This window comes from Chenopodium album, chromosome 12 (genome assembly GCF_948465745.1).
Source record: "Chenopodium album chromosome 12, dcCheAlbu1.1, whole genome shotgun sequence".
NCBI classification, from domain to species: Eukaryota; Viridiplantae; Streptophyta; class Magnoliopsida; order Caryophyllales; family Amaranthaceae; genus Chenopodium; species Chenopodium album.
In genome coordinates, this window is record NC_137845.1 from 2,700,523 (window position 1) to 2,725,450 (window position 24,928).

The 24,928-nt window shown below is 34.6% G+C and overlaps 4 protein-coding genes and 1 non-coding gene across 6 annotated transcripts; 3 read left to right on the top strand and 2 right to left on the bottom strand.

The window, feature by feature from the left end:
• Window positions 1-4,652: 4,652 nt before the first annotated feature.
• Window positions 4,653-10,806, bottom strand: LOC145570023 (uncharacterized). 2 transcript variants are annotated; one of them, XM_081629006.1, is made up of 4 exons: window positions 10,678-10,806; window positions 7,004-8,824; window positions 5,847-5,963; window positions 4,653-5,724 (listed from the first exon to the last, which is right to left on the bottom strand). In XM_081629006.1, exons 2-4 carry the CDS (start codon window positions 8,816-8,818, stop codon window positions 4,936-4,938), a joined length of 2,721 nt encoding a protein of 906 aa, XP_081485132.1. In that variant the 5' UTR covers window positions 8,819-8,824; window positions 10,678-10,806; the 3' UTR covers window positions 4,653-4,935. The 2 variants fall into 2 exon arrangements, with proteins under 2 accessions (XP_081485132.1, XP_081485130.1); XM_081629004.1 differs by lacking the exon at window positions 10,678-10,806 and having other exon boundaries at window positions 7,004-10,643.
• Window positions 10,807-12,883: 2,077 nt separating this feature from the next.
• On the bottom strand, window positions 12,884-15,872 carry LOC145571597 (RHOMBOID-like protein 1). The gene is made up of 6 exons (XM_081630632.1): window positions 15,466-15,872; window positions 14,671-14,834; window positions 14,157-14,320; window positions 13,811-14,070; window positions 13,473-13,599; window positions 12,884-13,142 (listed from the first exon to the last, which is right to left on the bottom strand). Exons 1-6 carry the CDS (start codon window positions 15,678-15,680, stop codon window positions 13,020-13,022), a joined length of 1,053 nt encoding a protein of 350 aa, XP_081486758.1. The 5' UTR covers window positions 15,681-15,872; the 3' UTR covers window positions 12,884-13,019.
• Window positions 15,873-19,034: 3,162 nt separating this feature from the next.
• Window positions 19,035-20,318, top strand: LOC145571598 (putative xyloglucan galactosyltransferase GT11). The gene has a single exon (XM_081630633.1). It carries the CDS (start codon window positions 19,134-19,136, stop codon window positions 20,316-20,318), a length of 1,185 nt encoding a protein of 394 aa, XP_081486759.1. The 5' UTR covers window positions 19,035-19,133.
• A 1,188-nt stretch (window positions 20,319-21,506) lies between these two features.
• Window positions 21,507-23,665, top strand: LOC145571599 (xyloglucan galactosyltransferase KATAMARI1 homolog). The gene has a single exon (XM_081630634.1). The coding sequence runs from the start codon at window positions 21,507-21,509 to the stop codon at window positions 23,619-23,621; it is 2,115 nt and encodes a 704-aa protein (XP_081486760.1). The 3' UTR covers window positions 23,622-23,665.
• A 1,061-nt stretch (window positions 23,666-24,726) lies between these two features.
• Window positions 24,727-24,798, top strand: TRNAG-UCC (transfer RNA glycine (anticodon UCC)). The gene has a single exon. It is a non-coding gene; the product is annotated as a tRNA-Gly (tRNA).
• Window positions 24,799-24,928: the final 130 nt, after the last annotated feature.

Below are 24,928 nucleotides of genomic sequence, written 5' to 3' on the forward strand. Positions count from 1 at the left end.
TTATACAAGTTGACAATTCTTTTTAGTTTGACTTTAGACTCTAATTAAAGTAATTATATTCTTTAAGTGACGGCTAATTAATAATATAAAGTACTAATAAAGTATATTATAAGTAGATAATCTAAGCTTTGTCAGATTAGTCTTGTTAACAATGTCCTTTAGGATGTACTTTGTAGATTATTAGTTGGATTGGAAAATTTGGTGCTTAATTATATGCTTGATTAGCGGCAATCTTGTAATTAGGTTTAATTGATTCACTTCTACTGTATTCTTGTTGAAAGCATGCAAGTTGTACATAATGTGCAACGATGCTTTTGACAAATTGTACATGATGCACCAACATATCTCAAATTCTCAACACATATTTTTTTTTTAAAAATTATTTGTTACAAGGGTCAACGTAAATTAAGTTACAGATCAGTTAGAACTGTCTAACCAGACTATTGTATGTATTGATCAATATTCTAATAATTCTTCTCATTTTGCATTTACAAATTAGCTAGTAAGACTTAGTGTAATTGTTTGAAATTCATGTCCGATGAAACATGTATTGCTCCGAAGCAGAAGGCTTTGTCTTATGTATGTTCTATTAACATATTAAGGGCCTGTTCTGATTTACTGAAATGAGCTGAATTGAACTGAATATTTTATAATATAATGAAATTAGGAGCTGAATTGAATTAAAATTAAACCGAAGAGAATAGATCCTGATTATTATATCCAATTTCGTGCAATGGAATCAACTATTTCATTCATCGAAAAATAGTTCCCGCTATTCTCCACTTCTTTGCAAACAACTTAGTTATGAGTTATTATTCTTAACGCACACACGTCGTACGTACTCTTGAATTCTTGATCACTTATTAAGCATATGTTCATATGATGATGAAACATAATTATTCAGTAATTTTAGAGCAATATAATTGATTCACGTATGTGAATGCGTCATTATCAACATAATAATAGTGGAAAAAACATTTGGTATGCTCTTAAGATGAAAGGTCCCCCTTCACATGACCAACGTCTCATTAGTCACATACACTTGGAATATTAATAAATGGAACTTGGAATATTTTTTTTATTATTTGAAGAAATTTCCAAAACTTTTAGAAATGTGCTGACCTCAACTGGTAAAATCTTATCTCAACTCTTTGATCGATCTTCTCATAAAATACTTTGGTTGTTTTCTCGATTTTTTAATGACCTTTAACTAGTAATCTTATCTTATGTTTCTCATCTCTTTTTCTAGATGTGCACTATAAAATGGTAAATTTTTGTGACCATGAATTGTGGGAACAAATTCTGCTATAAGTTAGCCCATTACTTAATTGGACTAATTATCTTGGTATAATAATAATTAAAGTGAAATGCTGGTGACATTTGGGAAATGATTTTGGTACATTAAATTTGATTTTAGCACTCCCCTATATGAGAGTACAATTATCTATGCTAATCTCATATAGGGGTGTGTCAAAATCAATTTATGGTGTGCCAAAATTACTTTCTCGATATTCATTGAAAGTTTTGGAATTACAAACAGAAAGTGTCTCAGCATATAAACTTTTTAAAATGGCAAAAGATAAGCCTAAACATCACAGGCAAACATTTCTAAAACTCAAATATCGCCATTTATTATTATTATTATTATTATTATTATTATTAATGGATATAGTGTAAAAAGTCAAAATATTCGTCGGTTGAGGAAGAAGCAAGGAAATAATTAGATGAATAGAAACATGAAGGCATTATATTGAATGTGTAAATCAGGAGTACAAATACTGTCAGAGGAGAAAATCAATTAAGTAGGTTGCCATAATATTGCTGACTGTCTAACTAAAAAGAGGGAACCAAATATGACATGATCTTTTGAATAGTCTGCCTGGGCTGGCAACAAGGTTCTTAAAGGGGGGAAATTTTGGTTCAAATGACCTAATATGGGTTTTGGGCCCTCTTAATTATTGTGTTTGTGTTTCTCTTTCTCCTACTTTATATTAATAATAATTGTACAAGCATGAATTATTTTTCTTAGACTGAAGAGTGTAATTCTTGACAATTGAAAATCAATTAGTTTAATCATTTTGTTAGACAATATATTAAATGACATAATCTTATACATAGTAGTAATTTTTTGTGAGATTCTCGTCAACCATATATTTCAACTTTAATATAAAGATGAATGAGTGAATGACATACAAAAATAGTATAATAAATCTGACTCAAAATATTGAATCTTGGAGACGGGCTCATGAGTTGAGGAAATGTAATTTAATAAGCATATGTGAAAAACTAAGCATTTGCTCGTTAGTCTAAATTAAGAGATGATCAAAATTATCATATATACAACTTTGAGTTTCTTGCTTTTTCTAAAGTTGATCCTTTAATTCTCAAAACAACCCACCCCAAAGGTTTATGACTTGCAAAAGCATGAGAAGTTGAGAAATAAACACGATGACAAGATTTTGACCAATATGTATGCGATATTGTGAAGCATCATCAAAGATTTCACAGTACCAATTGCTAAGTCATTGTCAAACGCATTCATTCACTTAGATAGATAATATTAAGGGGACCATTTCAACTTATAAAACATGCAATTCTAATTCTTGGTTTGTCCATAAAACGTACTCCGTAATTAAAATGAAAAGTAATTTTGCATGCTTACAAACGTACATTAAAGAAAAAAAATTATTGTGTCAACTTTACGCTACTTCATGAAAATAACTCTTCCAAGCAAATACCGAATCATATCTACGAAGTAAATTAAAACACACATTTTTTGTGTCTATTATTAAGTGTTTTTTTTTTTTTTTTTTCATTAAAATTTCATTTTTGTTCAGCTATTGCGTAAAGTGCAAAGGCAAAGTACTATAGTACTTTGGAGCCTTTTCTTATCCAAAGATTCCAACCTCAAATTTTTAACGAGGGACTAAAGTTAGCATAACCATAGCCCAACTGCCACAACTACCAATTTAACTACCCCAAATTTAAATAAAAAGTATTGATTCTAAAGGAGGACCAAATTTCTTTTTTCTTTTTAAGGACAAATTTGTGGAGAATAAAGAAGATGTAGCAAATTAGCAATGATCTTATTGTTTTTTTCTATTATGATTATTACAAGGAAAAAAAAAAGTGTGGGAATTTTATTTAATTATGATGATGATTACAAAGTAGTTATTTTGATGGTAATGTTCGAAATATATTAGGTTAAGATCTTAATTAGCTCAACTTTATTATTAAAAAAAAAATGTAATCATATCAATTCAACAAATAATTAACGATTGAACGTAATGGACCTATCCATGCTGAAGAAGGGTTAGTTTCGAGTTTTCAACCTTGAGCAAATTCTTCCAATTTACACATAATTTGCATATATATAAATTTATGAATGTATAAATGAGTTATATATTTTCAAAGAGTGATTGTATTGATTAATGGTCACACAAGGAGACCACCACATGCAGAAGAATTAAAGAGTACATCCATCAATTATCACCATACACCTCACCCCTCTATTGAATGCTATCAAATTTGATGTCTTGAAATAAATTTAAGAACCAAATTCGTTAGTTTGGCGTCCAAAATATGAAATTCGAATACCCGATATTAATATCCATAAGGTGCAACAAATTAGGTTTTAGGATGCGAGGAATTTATTGAAAGGATTTTGTAGAGGTCACCAGCATCTAACTAGTTACGGAGGTGATTTGGAGAGTGACAATCAAATCGCATTTTCGTGTATAAGATTTTGTTCTTGCATCATTTATGAGGTTGCAATGTTGCATGGCCACACATTTTTATAATATATCTATATTCTAAGATAATATAACAAGCATAGGTAACAAATTGCATGGGCACAAAAGATTTATGTATCTAAATTATGTGGATGTTGAGCCAAAATCGTCGGTTAATTATATTCATCTAATAAATTATTGTATTATGAATGACTCCAAAAGTCAAAAGCTATAGGTTGTTTGACCAGGAAGTAGTTTTGGTTGAAGGAACGAACTTATCCATTTAGCAAAGTACTTTGTAGGATGTTAATCACTTAGTTTTATTTTCATCGTTTCTTTAAGATTGTAACAATTTCAGCCCATTCAAATTCATATATAGTCAAATTTAAGAAATAGATACTGCAAAAGTCAAACCATTGCAATTTCAAGAAACCAAAACTATGATCCACCCACTTATGTTAGATTCGAGTGCTAAGAAGTATTTAATCAATTGGACAATTATTTTCCTTTCTTGAACATAACTTTGTGAGCTTAAAATCTAATTAGAATTTTGAGAAAAAAATAAAATAAAATAACTATTACAAAATTCTTATGTGGGACAAGTATGTCATATACGGCCTCATACCTTCATACAAGTAATAGAACACATGTAAAGACTAAAGACCAAAACAAAGAATTCACCTGTTATAGTCTTATATACTTAGCTTTTAGAGCTTTGAAGACATTGCTAACCATGATAATGAAAATTCTTCCTCACGCACTTGTTGAGATATTTTTTTAGTCAGAATTTTGAATGCAATGAATATGATGCTTTGCTTTCTTCTTTGAACCCTTTGAATACTTCATACTTTTGGTCAAAAACATACTAGTACAAAAGCAGAGGGGATTGCGCACTATCTACTTAAATAACAAATCTTAAAATTGAACCAATTGTTAATGAGATTAGGCCCAAAATCAAGCCCAAGCCCACAACATTGCTCATTAGCACAAATACCCATTTGCATTTTAGTTAATCCTGGTAAATGAGATCCAATATCCGCATCAAAAGGCAACTAATTAATTATTGAGAACAAAGACATAATTTAATACTGGTACATAGAAGTTAAAAAAGCTCGAATAGCAACAGACAACAGTCGCCAAGTACAAATAAAATGGTGTCATTTGAAGACGGTTAACTCATCTTTCGGTCTTTCCCCAAAGTTGTTCAGTACCTACGATACAAAGGTGGGGGAGGACGATGTTCAGCAGGTGTATAATACTCGGCAGGTAGTCTATCAGAAGTATAATCACAATGTTCTCTCCTTGTATCAGTGCTATATAGAGGCGCACTATAGACATGGGGTTCTCTATAAGATAGATTGACGTCATGGTGACTGCGCCCAATTAGAAGCCTTGATTCCTGAGAGCTCGAAAGGCCTAGATCTCGATGGCCTAGGACTGATTCCCTCCTGTAAGAATCAGTTCCCAAGGTTCTATCAAAGGAATACATTCTAGAGCGCGGAGGGCTAAGCGCTGGTAAAGGCTGATATGAAGTTGCTGGTGCCAAAGATGACAGATAGGTTTCCCTCTCATAAACAGGGTGTCTCTGATATCTGTCATCTAAAGCAACAGGAGCATGCCTTAATTCTTCCTGAGCCCTTCTCCCACTTCGGTCATCTATGACTACAGGAGCATGCCTTACTTCTTCCCGAGCTCTTCTCCAGCTTCTGTCATCTATGACCACAGGAGCATGCCTTATTATTTCTTCATGAGCCCTTCGCCGGCTTCTGTCATCTATGACCACAGGAGCACGCCTTATTTCTTCCTGAACTCTTCGCCGGCTTCTGTTCCGCTCTACAGGAGCAGCTGCTCCTCTACGGCTATCCTCTGCCCTTTTTCTCTTCTTGTCCCGCCTTGCAGATGAACTGGTGGCAACTGGTCTTCTGCTTGCACTAACTTTTTGGGATTCAGCTTTCTTGTTTGTCTCATGGAAAAGCTTACACAAGTCTTTCACCTGTTTTTTTAGGTAATGACAGAAGAAATTTAGAATCAATCGCATAAGAGTGAGCAGCAATAGTCTTAATGACTGTTTAGAAATGCTTTTAGCATGAAAATGAAAAGACAATATTCAGAGACCTGTTTACTGTTCAGCTGGCAATTGAACTTGTTCTTTGTGTAGTAATTATCCTTGAGGACCTGTTTGAATCTCTCCTCTGCTAATGGCACGCAATCTTCAAGGATAGAAAAACGAACCTACAAGAAGCAAAGTTCAGAAATCAGTCCCCCTTTTCTTCCCCCCCGATCCAATACCAGGGCAAAGCCAAGTAAGGAAATATACCAGGCTGCCAGCCAACACAAATAATTTTCGTAGTGGAATTTTTTTGTCAGAAGAATGACAACCAAAGTTCCATATATACGCAAAAAGTATGCCTAAGGGACCATGATACTCAATCCATCGATGCACAATCCTTCAACCATACCATAACTATTGTTATGCAAATCTAATAAGATCAATATCCAGCAAATCTTAATGGCGGTCAATTCATATATCCTGCTGATTAAGATTTTCAGCAGTTTAAACCATGTACCTAATGAGAAGACGGTGTGCTGGCCAGTATTACAGAAGCATGTGAAAAGGGTATTTCTAATGCATACAATAATAACCAGATAGCTCTTCCTCACACTATAATAATGATTTGAAAGTTCCTAGTTCGCCTTTGTCACCAACTGGTATCTCAAATTTTATACCGAGGCAAATTCAAAATTCAGTCACAAAAACAAACAGAAACAAATCACTAATTGAAGTTGACCAAATTCACACATATAACACAATTTAGGGTCTGTTCACATTTACTGATTGGAGCTAAACTGAATTAAACTGATTGGAACTCAACGGAACTGAATTGAATAGAGCTGAAATTAGTATTTTATGAGAGAAAGAAATTAGGAGCAGAACTGAACTGATTGGAGCTGAGCAGAGCTGAGTTGAGCTAAACTGAAATTTAGCTGAAGTGAACATGCCCTTAGAGGATAAATATAAGCCGCCAAAAATAACTACACGTGTAACAGATGAAGCATTCAGAAGTGATAATTATTCAATTTAGTTCAATATGGAAACATAGAATTGCTACCCAGAAACTCAAATAATACCACACTTCAAGATCTGCTTCTTCGCATGAGACCTAAGCACCTAACACATCTCCAACTTCCAGTATACAAAAACTCCTTCAGGAATATTTCCCACAAAAAGTAAAGATGAAAGCAAAGTAAGAGAAGCTCGGAGTCAAACAAACCTGGGAAGGAAATTGGGACTTGAATGCCCTGGGTTCAATATTGTATCCCCCAGGATTCGCAGCCTTGTAAACTCCGTACATCATTCTAAGGTCAACATCAAACAGAAAAAGTCTCATGCCCTTGTAAATTTTCATAACCATATCTTTTTTGCCAGCAGGTAGCCCTAAAATTTTGTAGCGATAACAATCCTTTTTTGTTTCTGAACTGCACATGAATATCATCCCCATGCTATCCATTTTTTTTGATGATTTACCCTCCTTGGATGGTTTGGGCTTACTTGCATCATTGGAAACCCCATCCTTTTTAGCCGCATTTTTCTTTTTACTCCTCTTTGATAGACTTACCCCATCCGCAGATTTTTCCATCTCGCCATTTTTCACATCTGGCTCATTAATTTCATTAGTCTTTTCAATCTTTTCTGACTGCAGTTTGTGAGCATCTTTCACAGTTGCTACACCTGCATTACCTAGTGGAGCCTTCTTTTTTCTAATATTGTTCCGTTTCCTATTGGTCTTTACAGCTGGTTTCACTTCAGTCCCCTCTGCATTGTTTACATGATCATTCGCGTCTGCTTTGCATGCTTCATCTGATGGGGCTTCAATATTTACATGCTCTTTCATGTCTACTTTGCAAGGCTCACCAGAAGCATTGTTCTCATCCAAAGGTTGTGGCATTTCTTCATTTACAGCTGCAGCTTGCTTCCGCAACCTCTTCTTCTTAACCAACTTTTTCTTCACTACTTTCCTCTTTGGTCTATTGGCCTGGCCAGCGACTTCCTTGACATCATTAGTAATGCTAGCATTTTCTTCTATATTCTCTTCCTCTCCCTTATCTGAAAGAGTGCCTACTGGCTTCTCTGCGTCAGGTTTAATTGGTTCTTCAAGATTCTCTAGATTATCTATCATGGTTTCCTGTATTCCATGGTCAAAAGAAGACAGATCTTCAGTGTCAGTCGGCACACCTTCTGTTACCTCTAAACTCTTCCTTTCATCTCCAGTATCAGTATCATTACTGTCAGGTCCAATCTTCACTGGTGCTTCATCTTCCTCTGGCTTCTCATCATTTTTCTGTGCCTCATCTGTCACTGGCCTCCGCACCATAACCTTCCTTCTAACAACCTTTTTCTTCCCTACTTTCTTATTGGGTCTAATGACCATCCCAGTGACTTCCTTGAACTCATTAGCAATGCTTGCATTTTCTTCCACATGTTCTTCCTCCCCCTTATCTGAAAGAGTGCCTATTGGCTTTTCTGTGTCAAGTTTATTTGGTTCTTCTAGCTTATCTACCATGGTTTCCTTTGTTCCATGGTCAAAAGAAGAAAGACCTTCAGCATCAGTAGGCACACCTTCTCTGGTCACCTCCAAACTCTTACTTTCATCTTCCTCTGGCTTCTTATCACTTTTTCCTGCTTCATCTTCCTCTGGATTTATTCTTTTCTCTTCATTGTCCTCAACATCATCAGCAGCTGCATCACTTCCATCAATCACCTCATCCACATCCTTTATTGTTCCTTTTTGTGTACAGACATCTTCAGTTCTGTCAACACTTATCTCAGTCGCAAAATTGACTTCATGTACATTTTGATCCTTTTCTTCAAGCCAATCACTTAAAACAGATCCATAGATCATCTCATCTATCTGTTGCTCCTCTAACGGCATTACTACTGTATTTAAAGTATCAATCTTTTCATCCTCTCCACCTAAAGGACCATCAAAAGTTTCATCAAGACTGATCTTCAAAGGCTCAGGCTCAACAGGTCCAGGTGCAAGACCCTTAGTTTTTGATCTTGATCCCTTTCCCCTGCTACCAACCATGATAACCTGCATGGCATCAGCAAAAACCCTAGGATAAATTTTGAAACACTGACAAACCACAAAAGAAGGGAATTCTATATGGGTATTGTTCTCTTGTAGATAATCATTCCTAAAAATTGGGATACCCTCAACAAAATTTCATAGAAAGCTTACAAAAATTGTGTCATTTAAACACAATAAAAGCAGTTAGGCAAAGAGCTTATAACTTATTTGGAGGGTAAGCTGTTTCACCAGCCCAAAATATTGTAAGAGATAATTGGGTTCGATAGGCACCTTTGCAATAAGCTTAAAATGGAATATGTTGAAAGGGGTTTCTCGTAGCTAACTAAAAGGGCGATCTTATATCATAGTGTTGCATCACCAAAAATTAATGAGCTATTACTTACCAGATAATTTTACAATCACCTAACAATCAATCAAAAATATAGTCAACCAGTAAGCCAATGTAACTAGCTGGACAAATAAGCTCTCACAAATAATCCCTTTGTCCTTGATAGATTGCCCCATGGTCCCCATATACTAAAAATGGACGTCCTTAGAAGATTGCTCCATACCTTAATCGGTAAACTTTCCTAAGGTCCCCAAATACTAAAATTGGACGTCCTTAGAAGATTGCTCCATACCTTAATCGGTAAACTTTCCTAGTTGCAACCCAACCTCTCTCTCTCTCTCTCTCTTGGACGTCCTTAAAAGATTGCTCCATACCTTAATCGGTAAAATTTCCTAATTGCAACCCAACTTGCTCTCTCTCTCTCTCTCTCTATCTTAAAAAGTGAAGTTGAGGTTTGGGGCAATCTTGGGGGGATACAAAAAAAACAATCGTGCAAATGAGATTGTTAGAGGCAGAAAATAAAACAGTATCATATCAAGGAATGGCTCCACAAGGAACCAGGTTTGTATTAAAAATTTCACATGTAGAACTTTTAAAGGTTATCTGACAAATGAATTTCAACAAGATTTAACAAACCAAATTACTCGACTTTTCTAGTGTGTCAAAAAAAGTTTTGTAAATAGGACGAAGCTAATAAGCCACCTCTCACAATTTTCTTGATGTTAAACTTTCCCTAGTTTGGAATTTCAAATCCACAAATCACGACCAAAAGGCTAAGGCAATAGTAGCTGGGATTAAACCTTCACGCTCTCTAGCACAATAACACACACCGCCAATTAGCCAACCGTCTCTACTCTTAATATGGAGTAATGGTACCCAGACATTACAAAATCTTAACTTAATGCTTCCTTATTTCAAAAGGCAGTAAATGACTAAATGGTCAGATTTTAGAGAGTGCATGAACAATTATCAGTGCACTAAATGACATTCTCATCTTCAGTAATACGAATACACAAATAATTTAACTTTTAATCGCGATATTGATAAATTAAAGCATCGAGCATCCATAAACGCCACAACATCTGAGTAATTAATTCAACCACAATGGTAATTTATACAATCATATTCACAGAAGAATCAACAATCAACTCAGTTTTAACAATCAGAGTAAATTTCAGCACAAATCGAAAAGGAAGCAGATCATAGTTTCATACCTGACTGTAAAAATATCAAATTACACCAAAAAAAAAGTTATTAATTCAACAACAGAAATAATCCAACCCAAAATTATTCTAGGAAAATCATAAGGAAAACAATTAACCCCAATCAAAAGCCATAGATTCGTCCAATTGAGAGCTCAAATTAACCATGATTATGCAAAGCAAAATTGAGAAAAACTAAAATCGAGAAACGAAAGTATTAAAAAAAAAAAATTAAATTGGGCAAATTGAAGATAATAGAAAGCAAAATCGAAGAAAATACGGATAAAAACTGTAGAAAGATCTGAAGGAATGAGACGCGAGCGTACCTGTAAAAATCGAGAATAGCAAGCGATTTGGAGTGGGGAGAAGTTGTTAGGAGAGAGATTGGAAGACCTAATTTAACCTCAGGATTGGGTTTCTGTCGTTAGTGTTACTTCCTCCCTCGTTCTAACTCGTATTCCTTTTTTGAATCATCAAAATTAAAATTAAATACATGTTTCTATTTTATTAATTGTACTTTTTTACAATATTATTATTCTCTTTTTGATGATTTGTCATTTTTTTTTTTTTTTTTTTTGTACTTTAATGTCAATTCCCAATACTTTCTCTCTCCTAATTCCCAACCACTTTTTCTTTCTCTCTATCTCTCTCTACCCTACATGCATATTTATAACCCCAATTACTACTTTCGTTTTATATTATTTGCAACGATTTGACATAAATTAGAGAGGAAGAATGTCCAATTGTTGCAAATAATATAAAACTTTTTTAACTTTTTTAATTCTCGTGCAAAAAAGAAATAAGGACAAAGGGAGTACTTATTTTTCCTTAATTTTTAGTGATTTCTTCCTTACCTTTAGAAAAATTTGTCAATTACAGTTATTTAAAGTTCGTAGTTTGCAAATTGCAGCCCAACAAGTACTAATAAATTGTAAATTGCACTCAATTCAATTATTTCATCGATTTGTGTGTCGAAAAATGTTCCGTCAGGATTTTAGGGGTAATTTTAGTCCTTAAAATCCTAAATTGAGCTCTTAATTGACAAAAAATTAACGTAAGTGTCTCGTCTTCACGACAAAAAATAGTTGCACACGAACCAATACATTTTTTGATATGTAAAACGAGGCACTCACGTTATTTTTTTGCGAATTCTAAGCTCAATACTGTTCCATAGGACCTAGAAAACCCCTAAAACCTTGACGGGACATTTTTAGGCACGTAAATCGATGAAAAATTTAAATTAGGTAGCAGTTTACAGTTTATTAGTACTTTTGGGCTGCAATTGCAAAAAAAATTTAAATGGCTGCAATTTACGAAATATAAATTTTAAACGGCTGTAATTGGCAAAATTTCCTTAGCTTAAAATGGGGCTGAGAGATTGTTACGAGTATAATTTACTCCGTAGTAGGTTATAAGCAAGAGTATTAGTACCCAAAAAAAAAAAAAAAAAAAAATCAATTGTGTTGCAAGTTTGGTAACATTTTCATTCTAGAAAAGTGTTACAAGTATAAAAAAAACAAAGGATACTTATGTCTAAAATAACTTAGGCAAAATTGGCCTAAACACTCTAAAGTATGGCTTGGATGCACCCAGTACCCTATACTTTGCTTAGTGGCCAAAACACCACAAACTAATGACTTGGGTGCAACGTGCACGTTTAGTGAGTTTTCTGGCCACCATTCTCACCGGAGCTAGTGAATTTTTTTGATTTGCATGCTGAAAAATGTCCCGTAATGGTTTGGGGTCATTTTGACTCATAAGGGTCCAAATTTAGCGCCAAACAAGAAAAAAAAATAGCGTACATGATTGTTTAGCATGTTATAAAATATCTCGATTTACGCGTCATTGTTTATAAGCCAAATTGAGTCATTTACACTTTTTTTTTTGCTTGTTTTGAGCTCAATTTGGATTCTTAAGGGGCAGAATAACCCCCTAATCCTATATAGGACATTTTTTGGCGCGCAAATCGAAAAAATTCTCCGGCTCCGGTGATAATGGTGGCCGGAAAATTCACAAAAGGTGCGCTTTGCACCCAAGTCATTAGTTTGTAGTGTTTTGGCCACTAAGCAAAGTATAGGGTGATGGGTACACTGTGCACCTAAGCCATAATTCAGAGTGTTGAGGCCAATTTTGCCAATAACTTAGTGATGCAAAGTATCAAATCTTAGTGATTATAAACCTTATATAGTTGTCTAACGACATTAAAATCATATTAGGTTTAAAGCTACTCAAAAATGGCAAAAAGTTACCCTAAATTGACTAAAAGTTATCCTAATATTGTTCAATTTGCACTAATTTTATTGTAAACCAAGAGTACACAAAAAATTTTAAAAGTTTAAACCAATCGAGAAGGCATTTGGGAGACGAAAAGTTATAAGCTACGTCCGACACGGGCACGCGTCCAAGCGTCCAACTCGGGTATTTTGATTTTGAACTAAAAGTGAAGTGTCCGAGTCACCGAGTGTCAAGGATCCGACATGGGTATGTGAGGTGAAATGAAGAGTCCAAGTAACATAAGTTATAAGACTAATGGAGAGAAATGATAGCATGATTTCCTATAATAAAGATTTGAAAACAATGTACAATGTCAAAAGCCTTTTCTTGCCAAATTGCCAAGGCAGCAGCTATAAGTACAACCAAGTCCTTAGGATAAGAGCCTAAAGAAGGGTCAACTGCAAAGCTGAGAGCAAAGTCGTTGAACCCGGGAAGACTTATCATCTATCAATGGATATATGTGGCTTCGTCCACTGCTGAGGCACGTCACGTTCACTTTATCTCCAAGCTCCATCGACTGCAATCAATGAAATGCACACAAGCAGCAAGTGTTAATTGCAACATCCAGTAAAGAGCAGCCTAACCTAAATTAGCGCTTGCTCTGTTCCTTTTACTTTGACAAGGTTTCCCAAATTCAAATCACAATAACACCTCTCAAATAAGGGCCAATAAGGGTTTATAAGTTCATATGCCAAGAATTAAGGTGAAAAAAACAAAGCCTAGAGTTGTATGAATTCATTCATAGATTACGAGAGAATAGCCTACATATATTGCTGAAATTAACCCATAAAACATTTTATAGTTCTTTAGCATAAAATTGAGACAGAATGTAGGTGATGTGAATTACCTCACAAAGTAGTTGTTGCGACTTGCAGCTCCATTTAGAAGAAGGAATACAGCTCAAATAATGGCACCATGAACAATAGTTGTTTCCATTTGCTCCTCTAAAAAGCATCACAAGTCCACCCGTAAATCTGAAAAAATCATTCCTGGTGGTTAGCTAATATGTAGCCGTAACAATTACAGGGAACAAAAGTGTAAATAACAGCAGTGATGTTGCCCTCTCATGATGCAATAAAATCAGTAAGAAAATCACGAGGCCAAAATTGTCAGTTGGCAATAGTCACAAATGAAAGTTAGAGGACAGTATAAAAGTTGGAGGGCACAACCAAGATTCAAGCTCACCCGCCAATCAAGACTAAAGCAGCGACGATCCAAAGTACATACTGATATGGCTTGTGCTTAGATTTACGAGGTCCAGCAGAAGAGCCTATATAAGTATGCTTTTGGCTCACCCATCCAAATTGAGGGCGAATCAAAAGCATAAAGCCAAGAAGAAACCCTGTGATAAATCCACCAATATGAGCAAAATTGTCCACATGAGGGAGAACTCCAACAGCCAGATTCAAAATGATGATCAATATAAGGGTCAACAAAGCTGCCAACTGGTTGTCAAAAACATAGTGTCATATGAGATATGACAAACAAGGAAAGTAGAGAACAGCAATGAGCGAAACAAAGCTTCAAGTACCTTGTTCGCATAAATTGTCCAGTTTGTAAGCAGCTCAGAGAGCATAGCCCCTAGAAGACCAAATAATGCACCAGAAGCACCAACAGAGATTGCAGATTGGAGAAACAAAGATGACAATATGTTTGCACCAAAACCAGAGATTACATACAACAAACCTATCTTTACTGTAGAAAAGGTGAGGATAGAGTTAGAATAGTGTAAGGAAACGGGCTAATGAGAAATGTAGTATAAACTTGTCTATTGCCAATAATTTCTAAAGGAAAGATGAACACATTGACTGTCTAAGCAACATGAAAAGTGGAGCACAACAAAACCAAACTCGAATACATATTCATAATTCAAAATATGAAATGCTGACATTTTTAATAACCACATTGCAGAAGAACTCAGCTTGCAAAAACATTTCAAAACATATATAATGTAGGTATTCTAAAAAAGCAATAAGACTGTTATTAGTGCAAAAACATAACAGAAACATAAAAGGCCAAATGTAGAAAGAACTAAGGAAGCATACCAAAACCGAACTCTTGCTCAAGTCGTATGCCAATAAATACAAGGCTCAACATATTTGCAAGGATATGTACTACCCCAGCATGAAGCCATATGCTGGTAATCAACCGCCAAGCTTGATGTTGTATCACAACCTTATTCACCTCCAAAGCTCCCATCTTCTCCAACCTGAACATACAAGTTCATATCTGTAGTTTAGATCTCTTATGAAACATGATAAGAATGACCCTACAATAAGTGTGAAAATTGCATTCTTACAAGTTACAAACCGCTCTCTTCTGAAAGTTTAGTCCAAATCGTCTTAATTCTAAAGTATTAGCATCAAATCATCAAACTGTGAACCATTAGAACCTAGAATGTAAGCCTCAGCATCTCTGGCTCAAGAAGAACCTATCTAATCTTAAATCAACAACAAACTACGGAGTAAATCGAATCGCCACATAGTTGCACTACCATCATTCCACACATCAGAAATTAGCACTAACATGAAAATCCCTACATCCCAAGTACCATCTCAAATGAAGCACACTCTAAATAGTAAATACTACTGTACTCTATTCAAACAATCAAATCATACTTCAAACTTATAAAAAGAAAAACCCCATAAAAAATGCACTTCTTCTCATCCTAATTTCACAATCAAACAACACCAACCAGTTCAACAGAACACTAGTTTGCAGGCCAGAAAACTAATTTTAGCTACTTCTACAATAAATTTCAGAAACCCACAAAAAATACATGATCAAAACATACATAATAAAAAATAATTAATTCAATAGAATACAAAAAAGTAACTTACGCAGCAGAAGAAGGACCAAGAAGAGGATTTTCCTTGAGAGGTTGGAAAGAGAACCTTCCCAAAAACCTAGCAAAGCAAGAGAAAGAATACTTGGGGCAATCATTCACATACATTGTTATAAAAAACAACACCACGTTCACCACCACAAACGACGGCACCACCCATGAAACCCACCTATTAAACGGCCGGAATTCCACTTCCGGCGGATGTGCCATTCTTCACCAAAACCCCAGATAATTTTTCAGGTGAATTTGCATGAAGATGAAGAGAATCATGGGTTTGATTATAATGTGGTGAATGAATTATGAATGCAACCGTTTTATTAAGGAAAAAGAACGGTTCACCAATTTAAATAAGGAATAATGAAGGAAAGATTAAAAAACGGGCAGTTTCCTGGATTTTTGGGTCTCTAAAGTAGTCGTGATTCGGATTCCTTGGCTTTGCCGGCTAACAGTTCACCCAAAATGATGTTGATTGTAATTTGTACCATGTAATATATGGGCCCTCTTGATAATTGTCCGTTGCTGCTTTGTGTTGTGTTGGCCCATTCGTTGTATTCCGTTTCTAGGTTCTCCATTATTATCATCGATGATCGCTTAGGCCTCGTGTTGTTTACCTTATTGTGGTTGTTGCCTTGTGAAATGTTGCTTAATCCGTCATAATAAATATAGCCACTAGATGATCATATAAGGAACCAACCACGGTGGTGGTTGTCTTATTGGTGCAGTTGTAATTGAGGTTGCACTTGTTGGGGAGGATTGTGAGTTCGATCCCTCATAATTCCAATCGAGAGGAGATTGGAATCTGATCACTCAAAATCGAGCATTTGATTCGAATTGTCCTAAAAGGTGAATCAAGTAGGAACACCTAAAAAAAAAAAGAACTATGGTGGCTTTGAGTAAATAATAGGATACGTGTTTATAACAACAAAATTGATAATGGAGGGTTCCAACGACGCAAATGGTTTTTGGACCAAAACCGAAGACTATAATGTATGTTTTTGGACCAATTTCGATTTTTGTAAAAAATTTGAAAGTATATGTAGGAGGTATCACTCAGGATCATAATAGCTAGTTGGAAGTATAACATATTAACATGCATACCTTCCAACCAACAACATGGATTCTTGAATTTTGTGATGTAGGTAATCAAGAGGTAATGGGTGATACTGGATGGTAGTTTCAATTATTAACTAGGCATTTCGCATTCCTATCAAAATGTCAAGCACCATTTGACACAAGATACATAAGGCCTAACTCATGTTCGATAAAATATAGACGTGAAGGTAGCTGTAGCTGTGTAGGTAGCTGTTAGCTGTCAACAAGTTGTTAGCTGTGAGAATATATAATTTAGGTATGAGTGTTCGGTAAAATAGTGGTTAACTAGCTGTTATACATAAAAATCAATATTTTATTTTTAAAATTATAGATTAAATTTTGAACAGGTATCTCAAAAACTACCTCTAATTTCAAAAGCTAATATTTCTAACTTTTTTTTATAAAAGTAACCTTCACCACTAAAAGCTACTCTTATCATGACTTTACCAAACACTCACATTTTTTGTTAAGTAGTGATTTGATCAAGTCAAACCACTAAAAGCTACTCAAAAGCTAGTGTCGAACACATGTGGACTATACATCACATACTTATGTTGAGATTAATTTTGAATAAGAGTTACGAGTGATAAACAATAGTTAGTGTTACCATTTTTGTTAAACTATCATAAATCACATCCCTAACAAAATTTATTGAAACAAAAACTTCCATGATCCAATAATACGGAGTAAAATTTTAACATGCATTTGAGTGAATCATGTTAGCTCTAAATGTAAAAGTGTAACCATTTTTGTTATTTGAATGAAGTATCATAACACATTAGGTCGACCTAAGCTAAGTTATGTGATCTGTGCCATCTGGTAGTGAGACTAGTTTGTAGTGGACCTCGTGGGCTGATACTGTGATACAACAATGAGCAAGCGGACTAACCATGAACACAAGCTACATCAGAAGAAAGCCAATGGTCAATGTTTTTTAAAGAGATCAATAGTCAATTTTATTGAAGTACCATTTAATATTACTATTTACAAGTCAAGACTTACAAACAAACTTACTTAAATTTCCTTCAAAAAACAAACTTACTTAAATAACTTCTATTTATGTGGCCCGAAAATTTTACTACTATATTGTTAATTATTACTCCATATTATTAGTATTATACAAATACACCAGAATAATAAAAATATATGCAAAAACTTAACATGTATGGAATTTTTTAAAAAGTTGAATCTATCTTCAACTATAATCAAATATAGAGCAAATTAAGGATTTAATTGATGCTTAGCAAAGCAAACATATATATTAATGATATATTTTCCCTTTCAACGAAATTATACACTTAAGTAATTTAGGGAAATGATGTAAATCAAACATAGTTGATTAGTTTGATAAATCAAACTATCAATCAAGATCAGAAAACAAATAAAAATAAAAAATCAATTGTTTCATAATTTATTTAATTTGTTTGATTAGTCGACATTTATCTATTAGTTGTATAGGACTAATCTGAGTTCAATACCTTGAACACGAAAATTTGATACGTATTTTACATTGGATTTTTTTTAGTTTAGAGAGTCATAAGGATGGGGGTGATAATCGATCCCATAATTACTTAAAATCGTGAGGAAAGTTCTAACCACTTGAGCTATCCCTTCCTCTCATTTACATTGGATATCTAATAGAATCACCAACACATTTTGATGATTAATTATACTATTGTAATACTACTATACTAGTATATGATTTATGATTGAATTTCTAACATAATATTACAAAACCAATATAAAAGAGCTACGTTATGGAAAATTTCATCAAATAAGAAAAGCTTTATACAAGTATCCATAAAAGCAGAACCATGTGATGAACGGGTGATTATGTCTCGACAAAGGAATTCTTTAAAATGTTAAAATTTGATAAACACGAGCTAAATACAAAAAAATATATTCGCATAACCTCTGCTAATTAACCTTCCTATGATGATCATCAAATTAAGTCAAGAAATTATTTCTTTATTACATCATACTGTTTGATTAACGTGCAATTAATTATAAAAAAACGTTAATTATGGCTTTCTTACTCTCTATAAGAGACTATAACCCTTATTCCACGCTATTCTTACATTAGAACTCAAGGGATTCTTCCTCACTTGCAACACCGACTTCCCACATTCTCATTTCTTGCTCTACACTTTCGCAACGATTCCCTTTTATGCACAAAACTATAGTATATCGAAAATTCGATCAAAATAGGAAGCCAAATATGTCCTCAAACAAAGCATTTTACTCCGAACTAAAACACAAAGAAAAAACACTTGGTAGTAGTAAAACCACTAGCATCGTTACTTGGTTTGTTCTCTTTTTCTTACTTTTTTATTAGCCTATTTCAATTCTTCGCCGTTTCTTAATGGCACAAATCCCTCCTACTTGGCCAGTATTAGTACCGTGTTTTCTATCAATAGTAGTAGTTTCGGTATTGATTATGTGAAAGATCGAGGAAGACTTGCAGAAAAATCCGATGAATGTGAAGGAAGATACATCTATGTACAAGATCTTCCTAGGAAGTTTAATGAAGATTTGCTTGAAAAATGCAGCACTCTTAACAAATGGGTTAACATGTGTGAGTACCTTACAGACTTCGGTCTTGGGCCAGGGTTAAACTATTCTAGTACTCTTAATTGGTTTGTTACAAACCAATTTTCTTTAGAGGTCATATTTCATAATAGAATGAAGCAATATCGATGCTTGACTAATATTTCCTCTGAGGCATTGGCGGTGTATGTGCCATTTTATGCAGGGCTAGATGTAGGGAGGTACTTATGGGATGATTATGAGACTAAGGTTAGAGATAACGCGTCAATGGAAGTAGTTGAGTACCTCAAGGGAAAACCCGAGTGGAAGAAAATGTGGGGACGCGACCATTTTTTAGTAGCCGGAAGGGTGTCATGGGATTTTAGAAGAGGAAGAGATAACAAGTTGGATTGGGGAAATAGTCTGTTCAACCTACCTGAGGTTAAGAACATGACTAATTTAGTGATCGAATCGAGCCCTTGGAGCAACACTGACTTCGCGATACCTTATCCTACGTATTTTCACCCTTCAAGTGATGATGAGGTCTATCATTGGCAAGAAAAAATGATGCAAAAGCAAAGGCCTTATTTGTTTTCCTTTGCTGGTGCTCCTAGGCCAGAGCTTAAGGATTCTATAAGGAACGAAATAATTAACCAATGCTTAGGCTCAAAAGGTAAACATTGCAAGTTTGTAAGATGTGACGCGAATACTAAGAATTGTGATAAGCCAGAGACTGTTATGAGATTGTTTCAAAGCTCAGTCTTTTGCTTACAACCTCCAGGGGACTCATACACTCGAAGATCAGCATTTGACTCGATTTTAGCAGGGTGCATTCCTGTTTTTTTCCACCCTGCTTCAGCTTACGTGCAATACTTATGGCATTTTCCTAGGAATTATACAAGTTATTCAGTGTTTATTCCAATAGAAGATATAACAAAAGGGGAGTTTGCCATTGAGAAAAGGTTACTAGAAATACCAAAAGAAAAGGCGGTAGCTATGAGAGAAGAGGTCATTAAGTTAATTCCGAATGTGATTTATGCAAATCCTAATTCAAGATTAGAGAAATTTGAAGATGCATTTGATATTGCAGTGAAGGGAGTTTTGAGCCGAATTACAACAGAGAATAATTCAGTTTTATCTGATGATTTTCCTGAAGATCTTTCTTGGAAATACAATTTTTTTGGAGGGGTAGAAAATCATGAGTGGGATCATTATTTTTCAAGGGGATAGTAAAATTAGCATGGATAAAAAAAAGAAAAAAAATAATAATAAAAGGGAAATTATAGGAGCAATTTATTTTTATTTTGACATTTCTATTGTATGATCAAATCATATATTTTGTGGCATTATACATCTATGAATCTATGATCTATCTAATTAATGGGAGATTCTTTTTAGTACATTCTTTCCTTTGCTACACATGCCAAATATTCTATTGTTTGCATTTGACCACAAATAATGTACAAGTACTCGTACTTATTCTTGATTTCTTGGTGATCATAGTTAGGCCCTGTTCACTTCACCTTAAAAAAAATAATATTAAGTATTTTCAGTACAACAAAAATAAGTTCAGTTCAGTAAAATTAATTTCAGTTCAGTAAAAATAAGTTCAGTTCAATAAAATTCAGTTCTCTTAAAGAAGAATTATAATAGAAAATCAGTAAAAATAATTTCAGTTTAGCAAAATTAATTTTAGTTCAGTAAAATTAATCTAAGTTCAGTAAAAATAATTTAAGTTCAGCAAATATAATTTTGTTTCACTAAAAATAATTTCAGTTCAACAAAAATAAAGTGGAGTGAACAGGGCTTTTTTTTTTTTTTTTTTTTGAAACCACCATGGTTGATTTCTTAGTTTAAATTCGTATATTTGTCAATTTCTCCCTTTGGAAAATATATTGTCTATTTATCATTCCTAAACAGTTGTTTTTGAGAAAAAATTAGGTATGTTCCCAACTTATATGTAATTGTTCTAGTTGTTTAAGAGCTACTTCATAAATTTCACCCTAAAAAAAGGTGGAAAAACTTACAACCATGCATTATATAACCGGTAAACTATACAATTAAACCCATACTCGATCCTAGAATGGTGTTAGAATGAGAAAAAACAATTATAATTTCTGAAAATTACAACTTATGTAACAAGTGATGGCCTACAAAATAGGTTAATTCAGTCCAAATTCTTAATAAGCATTGAAAGTTTCAGCTTCCTCCTCTTTTGTTCCTCATTTTCAGCCAAAAAAATAAAAAAAATCACTCTCCTTACCAACATTGTATTCATGAAAATCTTCAATATTATGAATCAAACTTTTTTTTTTTTTTTTTTTAATGTGATTTAATCTTAAGGTTATTTCATGTTACAACTATTCTCATTGAATCCTATGTCCTCCATATTCGTCTTGATTCATCTTAAAGAGATTGATGATACACCGGAGAGTGAGAGCTCATCGCGGAAAGGTGCATAAAACAACCATGGCAATATGTAAGAATAAATTATGGTTGCTTATTATATCCTTATTCACAATATGGTCACTTTTGATTTGCCTAAATTATTCGTCTTTGATAGTTAGTGTAGCTTCTTTAGCAAAATTTTACGTATATTCTGTAAATTACCAACATGAGATTCCAATTATTGCTAACCCTAGATATACCGAAAGTATTAGTTCCACCTTAGATGAAAGTAATGCCAACAACACTACTAGCATTAGGGAAGAAACAGAGCAAACAGAGGAAAAAACAGGGGAAATACAAGAAGAAACAGAGGCAAAAACAGAGGAAACAGGGGATGATGAGATTGATAAGCTTTTAGATGTGAATATAAAGGATCTTGTTGAAGACAGTGATAATAGGGCATCTATTAAAGTTATCGAGAAAAGCGATCAAGATGAAATCATCAAGGAAACGGCGGTAGCTAAGGAAACAATGAAGGAGAAACCACAACAAATTTCAATTCCTAAGAAGAAGAAAAGAAAAGGGAGACCCAAAAGGAAGAAACCTCCTAAGAATTTGTCTAATACACAAGTGGTGAATACAAATTACAATCAAGAATCATCATGGAACAACAATGTAGGTGAAGAGAAATCCGATGTCTCTCCTCCTCCACCACCACCACCATCACCATCACCACCACCACCATCTCCACCGCCGCCATCCCCACCTCCGCCACCACCTCGGGTATGCAAAACGGCACAAAAATCTGACCCAAAATCCTGCTCGGGGCGCTACATTTATGTACACACACTCCCTAGAAGGTTCAATGTAGACTTACTAAGGGATTGCAAGTCTCTTGACTTATGGATGGATATGTGTCAATATGTGAAAAATTCAGGTCTAGGCCCGGAACTTCCAAACTCGGACCGTGTTTTCTCCGAACATGGGTGGTTTGCAACTAACCAATTCCTACTAGAAGTGATCTTCCATAATAGAATGAAGCAGTATGATTGCTTAACAAATGATTCTTCTATTGCATCAGCTATCTTTGTACCATTCTACACAGGACTCGACGTAGCACGACACTTGTGGAACACAGACTCCGATATAAGAGACTCGGGTGGGTTCGAGTTAGTGAGACTACTAAAGAGGAAGCCAGAGTGGAAGAGATGGTGGGGAAGAGATCATTTCTTTGCTGCAGGAAGAATAACATGGGATTTTAGGCGGTCAGCAAATAAGAATGATCCAGATTGGGGAACTAAATTCCTTTACTTACCTGAAGCTAAAAACATGACGGGTTTAGTGATCGAATCATCGCCTTGGAATAGCAATGATTTTGGGATACCATACCCTACTTATTTTCATCCTTCAAATGATGCAGAGGTTTTTCAATGGCAAAATAGAATGAGAAAACAAAAGAGAAGAAATTTATTTTCTTTTGCCGGGGCTCCAAGACCCGATAGACCTGATTCCATCCGTAACCAATTGATCAACCAATGTGAGAGTTCCAAGAAATGTATGATGATTCACTGCAATAATTGGAAGAATAAGTGTCATAAACCAGCTGAATTAATGAAGATGTTTCAAAGTTCTCATTTCTGCTTGCAGCCTCCAGGAGACTCTTATACAAGAAGATCCACTTTCGACTCGATACTTGCGGGTTGTATACCCGTTTTCTTCCACCCGGGCTCGGCTTATATTCAATACTTGTGGCATCTCCCTAGGGAGTTTACCAAGTACTCAGTTTTCATCCCTATGTATGAGGTAAGAGATGGTAAAGTTAGCATACAAAAGGTGTTGGAAAAAATTTCTGCTCAAAGAGTTGAAAAAATGAGAGAAAAGATAATAAACCTTATTCCTAAGATAATATATGCTGATCCAAGGTGTAAGTTAGAGAGTTTGGAAGATGCATTTGACGTCACGGTGAAGGGGGTGTTGGAGAGAGTTAGAAGGATTAAGGAAGACATGAGAAATGGGAGGGATGATAGTTTTGGTTATGATGAAAGGCAAGCATGGAAATATAGGTGGCTTGGGAAGTTGGAGGAACATGAATGGGATCCTTATTTTTCTGGTTCTTTTGATTCTAGGAACTTCACAAATTTTTAGTTTAATCAGATTTAGTTTAGTAGATGATTTTTTTCTTGCAATTTTTTTTGTATTTGGTAGTTTTTGTAGGAGAAATTTAAGGGGATTAATTTATCTTTCTAAATGAATACAAGTACAATTCTTTGTTTCCTGCTCTTGTGTTGCTAAGCTATGTTCGTTTAAGAACTAGCTTTTGATGTTTTGTCATGGAAATATGGAATGGACCATTAAGAATTACTATCAATTCCAACAATTTACTACTCCAGTACCATTTTATTCTAGTGTAGCATGGTCAACTTGTTACAGATCAAAACTCTTACTGTGTATTATAAGTGCAATGAGAAAAGAAATCAATGGACCTTATGTTAAGCACTCATGTAAAATGCAAAATCTAATGTATGCTCGAGTAGATTAATCAATGAACCTTATGCTAAGCACTCATGTAAAATGCAAAATCAACTTGATACAAATCAAATCGAAGGCATGGTTTATGTTCTAGCATGGTATGCCAACTTTTTACATGAAGGCATGATTCATGCATGTTTGAGTATGTAGTAGCTAACCACATAACAGTATAAAATAAAATTGATAGCATAAGGAAATATAATGGTAAGTACTCCGTAATAAATTTGGGAACTATCAACAATACTAATGAAGATGATGGATTCCCAACACCTTAATAAAACCCCGTGTTGACAATTTGATGATATAAATTACACAATCATCTATTGCTTGTTTGCTTCCCTTCACTAGTCACTACTAATGCAACATAATTTCGAAATAGCCACATAGTTGTTTCAAACTCAATTTTATAAAGGTATTAATAGGTGTCTTATGTCTCCAAACCAACTTATATGACTCCGAGGGACATCCCTTGCATTCAAATTATTTTTGGAAAAATTTCTCGAAATTGGTCTAAAAGAGTGGATTACAACCTTTACTTTTAGACAATTTTCGATTTTTTCGAATCTGAAAAGTAAACAAGTCACAGTGCTTCCTATAAACCCTACGATATCCCGAGAGTCCATTGAGATGGTTGGAATCATCTAATTTTTCTTTAGATGGTTCAGCGTAAATCATAATATCCAAGATTACAATTTCGGACCTTAATTTATTAACATCGACAGCGTTTGTAGTCCAACGGTTAGGATAATTGCCTTCCAAGCAATAGACCCGGGTTCGACTCCCGGCAAACGCATTTTTTAACATTGACCCACTCAATCATAAGTGGGCCATCAACCAGATATTACACCAGCCCAAAAAGGCTTCCATCCAATCCTGACCACAAAAGGGCATTTTCGTCCACCACCTCAAAAAAATTAAAAAAA